This window comes from Archocentrus centrarchus, chromosome 8 (genome assembly GCF_007364275.1).
Source record: "Archocentrus centrarchus isolate MPI-CPG fArcCen1 chromosome 8, fArcCen1, whole genome shotgun sequence".
Lineage (NCBI taxonomy): Eukaryota > Metazoa > Chordata > Actinopteri > Cichliformes > Cichlidae > Archocentrus > Archocentrus centrarchus.
This window is the reverse complement of record NC_044353.1, coordinates 20,228,617-20,238,403: the sequence shown is the minus strand read 5'-3', so window position 1 is coordinate 20,238,403 and position 9,787 is coordinate 20,228,617. Positions and strand designations below refer to the sequence as shown.

General features: G+C 41.6%; 1 protein-coding gene across 4 annotated transcripts in view; it reads left to right on the top strand.

Annotated features, from left to right (window-relative positions):
* The first annotated feature begins 769 nt into the window (after positions 1-769).
* crebbpb (CREB binding lysine acetyltransferase b) overlaps positions 770-9,787 on the top strand; it is a 43,501-nt gene continuing 34,483 nt past the window's right edge. For all 4 annotated transcript variants that reach the window (XM_030735064.1, XM_030735062.1, XM_030735063.1 and 1 more), the window contains exon 1: positions 770-1,613. In XM_030735064.1, the coding sequence (XP_030590924.1) occupies positions 1,529-1,613 (85 nt within the window). In that variant the 5' untranslated portion in view covers positions 770-1,528. The remainder of the gene's footprint in view (positions 1,614-9,787) is intronic.

The following is a 9,787-nucleotide window of genomic DNA, read 5'->3' as shown; positions in this document are numbered from 1 at the left end:
TCAGTTTTATTTATATAGCACCAAATCACAACAACAGTCACCTCAAGAGACTTAATATTGTAAAGACCCTACAGTAATAGAGAGAAAACTCCATCAATCAGACCAGTGATAGATTAAAACTATAGAAGTACATAAGTTTTTTTTTTTTTTTTACTTTACACTTACCCTCAATTATATTTCATAAGGAAACGGTGTACTTTCCAGTCCACTGCATTCATTTCTCTCTCTCTCTCTTTTTTTTAACACAGAGTCTTGATTGTGTATTTGGATGATGAAGTGTAATAAAATAACGGGACTGCTCAAGAATATTTATTCTCGGATGGATTTATACATTGAACTGTGCTTATTTTTAAACCTTTCCTGTAAGCAGCAATAATGAACTACTGCCTAACAAATACTAGTTGTCTTAGATATACCAAACATATTGTCAACTATATTTAAATTGTGATAACTTTTTTTTTGTAAGTGTAAACGCTGTTTCATCTGCTTTACATAATACTAAGCAGTCTATGGCAGTGACTCACGTTTTTAGCCTCCGAAATTAAAATAATAATGTTCAATTTCAGGTAGCGACTGTTCGGTGTTTGAAAAGTTTGAGACAGGTAGCTCGTTTTTCTGTGTAATCCACCCCTAGAGGCAATTTCTCGTACGTCCACATGACGCACGGTGGGATACAGGTTTACGTCACGGCGTCAGCACTCCTCCCCCCTCCCCCCACAGTCTCGCTGGGAAGAAAAAAAAAACTTTTTTTGTATCGGAGGAATCAACAGCCGCCATCTTGACGCGGCTCAGACTCTGGGTTTCGGGGGGAGCATTAAATTAAAAAACGGATCGGAGCTACACGGAGCGGGCTCAAACGGCTTTTTTCGTGCAGAAAATCGAAGCGTGAGCTCTTCCGATTAGAAATAATGCAAACATGTGAGGGCTACGTGGGTTTTTGTCGTCTCGAAAGCCCTCTGTATATTTGATTTCCCTTTTAGAGAGCGCCGCTTCTCGCCGTATCGCCGTCCTGAGACGCTTTATTTATCGGGAGACAGCGGCTAGAAAAATAATCCACCTCATAGAAAATATTTTTCGAATTTTGATCTTTTTATTTAAGCCAAAAACGGATTTTATGGCTGCTCCTTTCGACTGCGAAAAAAATGATTCTGTACAGACGTGAAATCGGCGATCTGCGGAGAAAGGGATTCGCTTATGCTTTGTGTCATATTTTATGATTGATTTTTATTTATTTTTCTCGGACTGAAATAATTTTTGGACGTGATTATTGAGGACAATTATGTGGGTGTTGGGTGTTGGATTATCATGGGGTGATCTTAGGCGGCGAAGCGTGGCGCTGTTGCCTATCTTTTGAAATCCTTTTTCTCCAGGCAGTGTTTAAGCCAGTCTGCCAGTCAAAGAAAAAAAAACTGTTAAATTGCTCCTTTGCTTCTAACATTAAAAGTTACCAGCGATTGCAAGCCAGAAGCTGAAGATTTGGACTGATTCTGTTTTTTTCTTTATCCGCTCGTAATATTTGCCGACGAGGATGGCTGACAACCTTATGGATGTGGGACCCCCCACTGCAAAGCGACCCAAGATCCATTCACCTCCCTCAGGATCAGATGGCCCAGGTAAGGACAGGACATGGTCTTATATCCATTCCTTTCTGACGAGGATGTAGTAACTTTTAGTAACGGTCACGTTTGTGCCCGTCAATGAATGTACAGGAAAGCGCTACGGTCACTTACGCGGACTGTGCAACTTTTCACAGGAAAGCTGCACATTGAGTTCTTACAGGACTTGTTTCATTTAATCTGAAGATCACAAAATAATGTCTGTAAAAGGGGCGCAAACTCACTACCATTTTCATTGCATGAGGTTTTCAGCTGCTCAACAGACAGACTTTCCTCCCAACTTTTAAAACCTTTCAGGGGTTAAATGTCATGTATAAATGCCTTAATTTAGTTTTACTATTATATCATCTCTGAGAGACCGATGTATATAAAAGCTTGAAGGGCTAACTGTAGGGCTCCGACAGCAGTAGCTTGTTTGAGATCAGCGTTTTCTTGGGTCAGTTCCAGTCACCTGTACATGAATAAATCTGGCGTAATAAAAGAAATATTGCGATCCTCTTTTATCCCTTCAGACGATCACTTCCAGCCCACTAGCACCGATGACCATGTTGCCTCTGTAGAGTTAAATGGCAGGCAGTGTCGTGCTCCTTGACGCTTGAGCCGTGCGGATTCGTGACAACACACGCTGCTGATAAACCTGTTGTCTGATTGAATGATAGTCAGTCTGCCCGTGAAAGATCAGGTCTTCCTCATATGCTTAAATAACTTAGTTATTTTAGAAGATAAACTAGGAAGAAAACTTTTCTGCTGGGGGAAGCAAATTTTAATATCCTTCCCTGCTGTGGAAAAACTACCATGGGGAAGTCTGAGGAGGTTTAGAGGGTAGCCCGATGGTCTACCTGTTAAGCGGTCAAACCTGCAGAGCAACTTTGCTGATCCAACTCGAGAAAGGACTTTTGAATAAGAAGGGAAAACGCAGCAATTCGTTGCCACCTCCTTACAAGTTGTGGCTCTGATTTGTGTTTGTGGTTAGTAAAAGAAAACAGCTGTTTATTGGCTTGTTTGATATGATGAGATAATTAGGGCCCGAGCACGAACTGTGCGAAGGCCCTATTGTAATTGCTTCGTTTATTATTATTATTATTATTATTATTATTATTATTATTATTATTATTCAGGCAAATGAATTGGCTTTTTGGGGGCTTTATCATATTCAAAAACTCATGAAACTTTGCACATGCGTCACACCTGGTGAAAATTTAAGTATTTTAATGGGCTCGGGCAAGGGCGCGCCCAAATGGCTCGCTAGCGCCCCCTAAACTGGAGCCCCACCGCTGTGTTTCACGTACATGAATGAAACTTCATACACATGTATATCATGTCCAGGCGCACAAAAAATCCTCTTGGAGCCATGCCCTAAACCCAACAGGAAGTCCGCCATTTTGAATTAATTATGCAAATTTGGCGATTTGCAGCCCTCACACTTTTTCTAATAACTCAGAGGTTTTAGACGTTATCATCTTCATATTTGGTTTGTCTAACCTACACCCCCAGGGGAATCTAAATCTCGAAAATGGTGAGTTTTTGCCAAGGGGGAGGGGTCCTTATGCCCCTTTGAACTTTGATCATTCGCCATGAAATTTTGATTGCCTCTCATTCATACCTACATGATCCAATGTGCATCAAACTTCTCCAGTAGGATGAGGGTGCCCCCCTGAACACATACATATGACAATATTTAATATCAGTCGCAGCGCCACCTAGTGGGAACAGGAAATGTCATATTTTACACTTGGAGGTCCAGCTCCAAGGTGGTTTAGCAGAACCATCTCAAATTTCACCTGGAAAGCCTTAAGAAGTTGGACTTACTGTGTTTTCAAAACTGTGAGTTTTTGACAAAAGGGCGTGACCCTTATGGGACGGCAAAGTTCAATGATTCGCCATGAACACAAAAATGGCTGTAACTCAAAGCCAACTTGCCCAATCTGGCTCAAACTGCAGTGGTGTGATAAGCATGCTGCCCTGAACACACTGATATGCATAAAGTCCATAAACGTTAGAGCGCCGCCTAGTGGCAGCTCGGAATATCTTAAAATAGCAAGTTTTTTGAGTAGCCCCGGAGCTACGTTTTATCTACATCTATGAAAATGTACATGCTCATGTAACATACTAAGACGTACAAAAAAGTCTCTTGGACCCAAACCCTAAACCCTACAGGAAGTCGGCCATCTTCAATTGAAGGTGTCAATTTTTGCGATTTCCACGCCTGCTATTTGAACGAACTTGTCCTAGGGCATTTCACCCAGTGACACCAAATTGGCTCCATATCATCTACACAAGTAGCCCATCAAAAGTTATTCATGGTTTTGTAGAATATTGAACGGTGTTGCCATGGCAACCCTCTGAATTTGGACTTTTTTCAATTTCAAATTCACAGAGATTCTAAACATCAGCCCCTGGGCTGTGCTTTCTCTATGTACCTGAAAATGTGCATGCTGATGTAAGATGCTAACGTCTACAAAAAAGTCTCTTGGACCGATAGCCGAAACCCAACAGGAAGTCAGCCACGTTCACTTTAAAGTGTCATTTTTGCAGCATTTTTCGCCTTTTTCAGGCCTTTTTGCCTCAACTCCTCCTAGGGCATTTGACCCAGTGAGACCAAAATGGCTCCAGATCATCCACACAAGTAGCCCATCAACACATATTCATGGTTTTGTAGAATATTGAACGGTGTTGCCGTAGCAACCCTCTGAATTTGGACTTTTTTTCCATTTCAGGCCCACATAGGTTCTAAACATCAGCCCCAGGGCAGTGCTTGGTCTGTGTACCTGAAATCGTGCATGCTGAAGTAACATCCTAAGACGTACAAAAAAGTCTCTTGGACCGATAGCCGAAATCCAACAGGAAGCCTCACATGTTCTAATTAAGGTGTCATTTTTGCAGCATTTTTCACATTTTTCAGGCCTGCTATTTGAATCATCTTCTACTACAGCTTTTCATCCAGTCACACCAAAATGGCTCCAGATCATCTACACAAGTAGCCCATCAAAAGATATTCATGGTTTTGTAGAATATTGAACAGTGTTGCCGTAGCAACCCTCTAAATGTGGGATTTTACTCATATACCACAGTGCACCAAATTGTTACATCTCTGACATACATTGTCCGATGTGCCTCAAACTTCACAGGCTTAATGGGAGGGTAAGGGAGACCGGACACACCACTCTATCAGCTTTGTTTCACACTCATAACGCCACCTAGTGGCAACAGGAAATCAGTAGGACACTGATACTCATCATCCTATGGTCATTACAGTTTCATTGATGGCTGCAGGCATTACATAGAGCATTGTGACATATTAATTAGTGGGCACTCACCGACGCCACCTAGTGGAAGCGGGAGACGATCGACGCGAAGTACGGCTAGCCTGCTGAGCCGTCAGCAGCCGGGTGAGCCAGCTACTCTCTCGGCTGCGAGAACCTCCGAGCGCGGTTCGGCTGGAGCGTGCCACGGGTCGACGCGCGGCTTGGCTGGAGCGCGCCAGGGGTCGACGCGCGCCGGGTGCGAGGGCCCGCTCATCGCCGCTTGCGGCTTTAATTTTATTTTTATCTGATTTAAAAAAAAAATGAATAAAATAAAATTACATGGAGACATTTTAAAACTTGAACACAACTTTTTTTTTTTTTTTTTTTTTTTCCTCGGTTCAGATGATATACTTAAAAGAGGGAAAACCATAGGATGTGTCTGAAAAGTCCTAGTGCAGTTGCATTAAAAAGTACACTTTTAAATCATTTTTCAAATATTTGTTATAAAGTTGAATCGCAGCTCTGTCAGACAATTATGAACTGTTTTCACTTTGCATAAATGCTGTTGCTGAAGTACTCCATTCTAGAGTCCATTTAGAAACATGACTTTTAGCATATCAATGCTTTGCATGTGTATACAGTATATATTCTTTAGTTTTAGTTTTGATGAGATTTATGGTATACATGTAGTGGCTTGCAGAAAGCATTGAAAAGGCGTGGACCATCCTCATTTCAGCAAAGGGTTGAATTTCATGGCAGGGTTGTGCATAGTTTAATCGATTTCTGCAAATCTGACACTTATGATAAGAGAAATTTGCTCACACAATTATTGCCTTCTAATAGCATTCAGCCCAGCTTTTGCACCAGTGCAGAATGACTGGGAGAAGCGCTTCAGAAGCAGACCCACATCTGACCTGGACAACACCTGGCGTTCTCCGCGAGGCTGCAAACTCTGGTTTCAGAGATCTTGCTTTGAGAAATGTAACTCTAATGAGTAACCTGCATGGGGGGAAAGAAGAGCAAAAAAGGCAGACAGTGAAGTTAATACTAACAATGTTATTGCTCGGGTGACTTATTAAGGTGAACCAACAATTCAAAGACAAGTTTCAGGTTAACTGCCTCAGAATAAGTGTCTTGAACTTATGATGGTGGAATGAGCTGCTCGTTTATTAAAATGCAGGGTGCTGAGGTGCTAGCAAAGAGGTGAAGGGGAAAGAGCACACTATGTCGACATTTGATCGTTCCCAAAAATACAGTGTAAGTTATCTACCCAGAAAACTGACAGGAACATTCAGTGGGCAATAAAGCAGACCTACCTGGGGCCTTATTCTCTTCCACTGCAGCTGGATCAGTTGTAGTTGATGTTCACACAAATGTATGTATTCAGTAAGCCAGTGCAGAAGGATGTCTAGCGTTTCCCACAGGATGCGTGAAGGGCTGCGCACCTATGTTTTCTTAAAAGAATTATTAAATATTATCTTACAAGAGGTGCCCGTATGCAAGTATAAGTAAGGCCCAAGGTTAAAAATTAACAGGCCCATAATGAGCTGCATCTCCAGTACATTTCTGTTCCGCTGGTTGGATGCAACATCATTGAAAGGAAGGTTTTGCTCTGCAGCCATGGGGAGTTTGTTGCAGCAGCGCATGAAGCAGTTTTCCAGCCTCTGCAGGTTCTGATTAGAGTGGACCTCCAGAGCAGAACAAGGACTTCTGTCGCCAGATGCAGTTATAGATGGTGGAGTTAGTCTGACTGGGAGGAGCGCTGCAGCAGTGCCATTATGGACCCGCTTGTAGGGAAACACGAGGGTTAGCTGTGTGGCAGATGGAGAACTTTCAAGTTACATAAATTAAAAGCAAGGGAATTGTCCATTAGTAAATTGATTGTGGCATGCATTGTTTTTGTGTATGGTAGAAATTTCATAAAGACGAAATAAGTCTCCAAACATACCTGGGTGAGTGTTAATATAATTAGGCAGCACACACACACATGTAAAAGCAGTGCATGGGGCAACACTGTTTTCTCTTATAGACCTGCTCTCCTTGAAATCCTGGCGCATTTGATGGATGAAGACAATTGGTGAATCTGTGTGTTGAACAAAAGTGATTGTCTGCTGGTCTGAAGTGTGGAAGTGCACTTCATCCAGCATTGATTGTTCATCTGTAAAACTAAATTCATATCTGGGTTCCAAAGTAAATTGTGTAAATGAAGTACAGTCAGTTTTCAACACTAATTACTGACTAATGATTTATTTAAATGCTCAGGTGCTTCTGAGTGATTGTCCAAATCTTGACAGTCTTATGCAATGTATTGCTGACTGAGTCTCACTGGTAACTATTATCGGTAGTCAGATTGATAGGAAATACAACACCTTATGCCACATCAAGCCAACTGTGCCCAGAGCTAATGCTCACAGGCACAGATTAGCAGTCTTTGTTTCTGTTAATGTGTCACAATTTTTTAAGGTGCTCTAGTCTCGTGTCAGAATGTGGCTACAGGCCAGTGTCAGGGTTGTTTTCATTTGTGTGGCTGAGTGGGCGTGTCAACACCACAGGCAGTAGCAGCCATCTTCAGCCCTACTGCTCACCTAACGGGTTTCCCTCTTCCTCTTTCTGGCCTCTGTGTGTGACTACCAACTCCTGGTAGTCACATACAGTGTTCAAAATTGCTTAAATTTGCTTTTCAACATCCTGGTGAACAATGGCAGACGATACTCTGGATCTGCTGGTGTAATTGCTGGAGATGAGAAGCATGTGTGGCACTGGATACCAACCAGCCACCCAGATTTATATTGAACAAATCAACAGAGTGCTCAAATCCTCTTAGAAAACATTTTGAGCAGTTTAATTCATTCTGATCATTGCCAAAAAAAAAAAATTCATACAAAAGAAATTTATATTTTGTCCTCTTAGATCATGTAGCCCATAAATTTTCTTGTCCATTTCTCTAAGTGGTTGTGGTTTTCATAAACACGGGGCCAGAAATGATTGCAGCTCCAGCTTTACATGTTTTGTGGACAGCTAATTTTGTACATCTTGAAGTCATCATGGTTCTTATAAAACACCATATTAAAAGTTTTACAACTGTGGTGCCACTCAAATGTGTGGAAAACAGCCCAGTCACACGTTTCCTCTGACCTCAGTACAGCATTATGTTTCCTATATTTCTTTCAACCTAAACAGTCTGCAAAGGTTTTCTTTAATGATCTTTCCTAGTTTGCATATTGTTCTTTTAAACTTGGTTTAAATGTAAAATTAACACAATGAAAAAAAAAATTGTTACAGAGTACATTAACAAGACAAACACATTCTTAGTGTTTTGTCAGAGGTCATACAAAATGTCAGTAACATGGTTTCATAATGTAACCATAACTTGTTCATGAAAAGCATTCAACTGAGCGTAAATAGAATGCTTCTAGGAGCAAGTTTTGTCACTGCCGCCATCTTGGTAACACCTCATGGCAGTTATTTAGGACTAATAAGAATAAGCCTCAAGGTGTGTGTTTTTGTCCATCATGGGTTTTACAATAACAACAAAGTTGCAAAGGAGACAACAAGACTAAGCAGCCTAACAAACCCAGTGTGCTCATACTGACAACATACACTATATTGCCAAATGTACTCGCTCACCCATCCAAATCATTGAATTCAGGTGTTCAGTCTCTTTCATGGCCACAGGTGTATAAAATCAAGCACCTAGGCATGCAACCTGCTTCTACAATATTTGTGAAAAAATGGGTCGCTCTCAGGAGTTCACTGAATTCCAGTGTGGGACCGCAATAGGATGCTACCTGTGCAACAAGTCCAGTCATGGAATTTCCTTGCTTCTAAATATTCCACAGTCAACTGTCAGTGGCATTATAAAAAAGTGGAAGTGATTGGGAACAACAACAATGAAGTGGTTGGCCACGTAAAATGGGGTAAGTGGGGTCAGCGGATGCTGAGGCGCATAAGTGCACAGAGGTCGCCAATAGGAATGTGCGTGACTAGACAAATAATCGTCACTATTGTTACGAGTCTGTACCAAACATACTAGATGGTTATCTTAATTTTTGAGATTTAAGCATTTTATGTTTCTGTTGGCCGGCACCACATGTAAAACACCAGGACACGACTGCACGGTAATTAACACACGCAATGCACCTGCTCAAGCAGAAACGCTGGCAACCATATCAGCCACTTACGTAGGTTACGTAATAGCTCTAAGAAGGCATAAATTGGAGGAAGTGTCTGGGGAAGAGGGAGGTTTGGGCTTCACTGCTCATGCTGTGGCCCTGCGACTCGGCCCTGGATAAGTGGAAGAAAATGGATGGATGGCTCAATGTTTGTATTGAATTGGTATCATTTTAGATTTTAACCTTTATTGAGATGCGTATCAGGAATTGTTTGCAGTGTTTTTCTGTCACTGTTGGTAAATTTTGTGCATTGTCTGCTTCCCTGCCCTGTGGTGTGCCCCACGGATCTGTCCTCGGACCCCTTCTTTTTAGTATTTACTTCCCCTCAGCTGTTTGAGCAAAAACACAATGTCTCAATTCATTTCTATTCAGATGACTGTCAGATTTACTTACAACTTAAACACAATTACTCTAACTTCCTCAGACCTTTGTTAGAATATCTTGAGGACATCAAAGCATGGCTGAATCTGAATGTTTTAGATTTTAATGAAAATAAAAACAGGTTATTGTAATTGGGCCAAGTGGCCCAGGTGAGGCTGAGGCAGCTCTCCAAAGTTAAGCCTTTTATATCTTTTAGAGAGTCTTACATGCATTTGTGGCCTCTTGCCTTGATTATTGTAATGCACTTTATGTTGGTATTGCCCAGACATGGTCCAGAATGCTGCTGCTCGTCTGCTGACAGGGACACGTAAATGTGAGCACATTACCTTTGTTCTTGCTTCTTTACACTGATTGTCTGTCCATTTAAGAATTA